Raw genomic sequence first — 222 nt, 5'->3', positions numbered from 1 at the left:
CCCCCCTCACACGGAGCCGCAGGACGCCCCACGCGGGGGTGCGGGGGTTTGTGGACCCCCCCCCGTGGGGTACATGTGTATTTAGGGTGGAATTGTGGACAAACACCCCCCTTTAAGCCCCCCCCCCAGTACCGTTAGAGGCCATGGCGGCGGCGGCGCCCACGCTGCTCCGGCGCTTCCCCCTCCACGTGGCGCCCGCACTGCGCCCCCCGCCCGCCCCGA

General features: G+C 72.5%; 1 protein-coding gene across 1 annotated transcript in view; it reads right to left on the bottom strand.

Annotated features, from left to right (window-relative positions):
* LOC106900021 (RNA-binding protein FUS-like) overlaps positions 1-216 on the bottom strand; it is an 11,193-nt gene extending 10,977 nt beyond the window's left edge. The window contains exon 1 of the mRNA XM_014961979.1: positions 133-216. Within this exon, the coding sequence (XP_014817465.1) occupies positions 133-145 (13 nt within the window). The 5' untranslated portion in view covers positions 146-216. The remainder of the gene's footprint in view (positions 1-132) is intronic.
* Between the last annotated feature and the right edge of the window lie 6 nt (positions 217-222).

The sequence above is a fragment of the Calidris pugnax genome, unplaced genomic scaffold (assembly GCF_001431845.1).
Source record: "Calidris pugnax isolate Ruff unplaced genomic scaffold, ASM143184v1 scaffold1076, whole genome shotgun sequence".
NCBI classification, from domain to species: Eukaryota; Metazoa; Chordata; class Aves; order Charadriiformes; family Scolopacidae; genus Calidris; species Calidris pugnax.
Note: the sequence above shows the minus strand (reverse complement) of the source record. Positions and strands in the feature narration are given on the sequence as shown.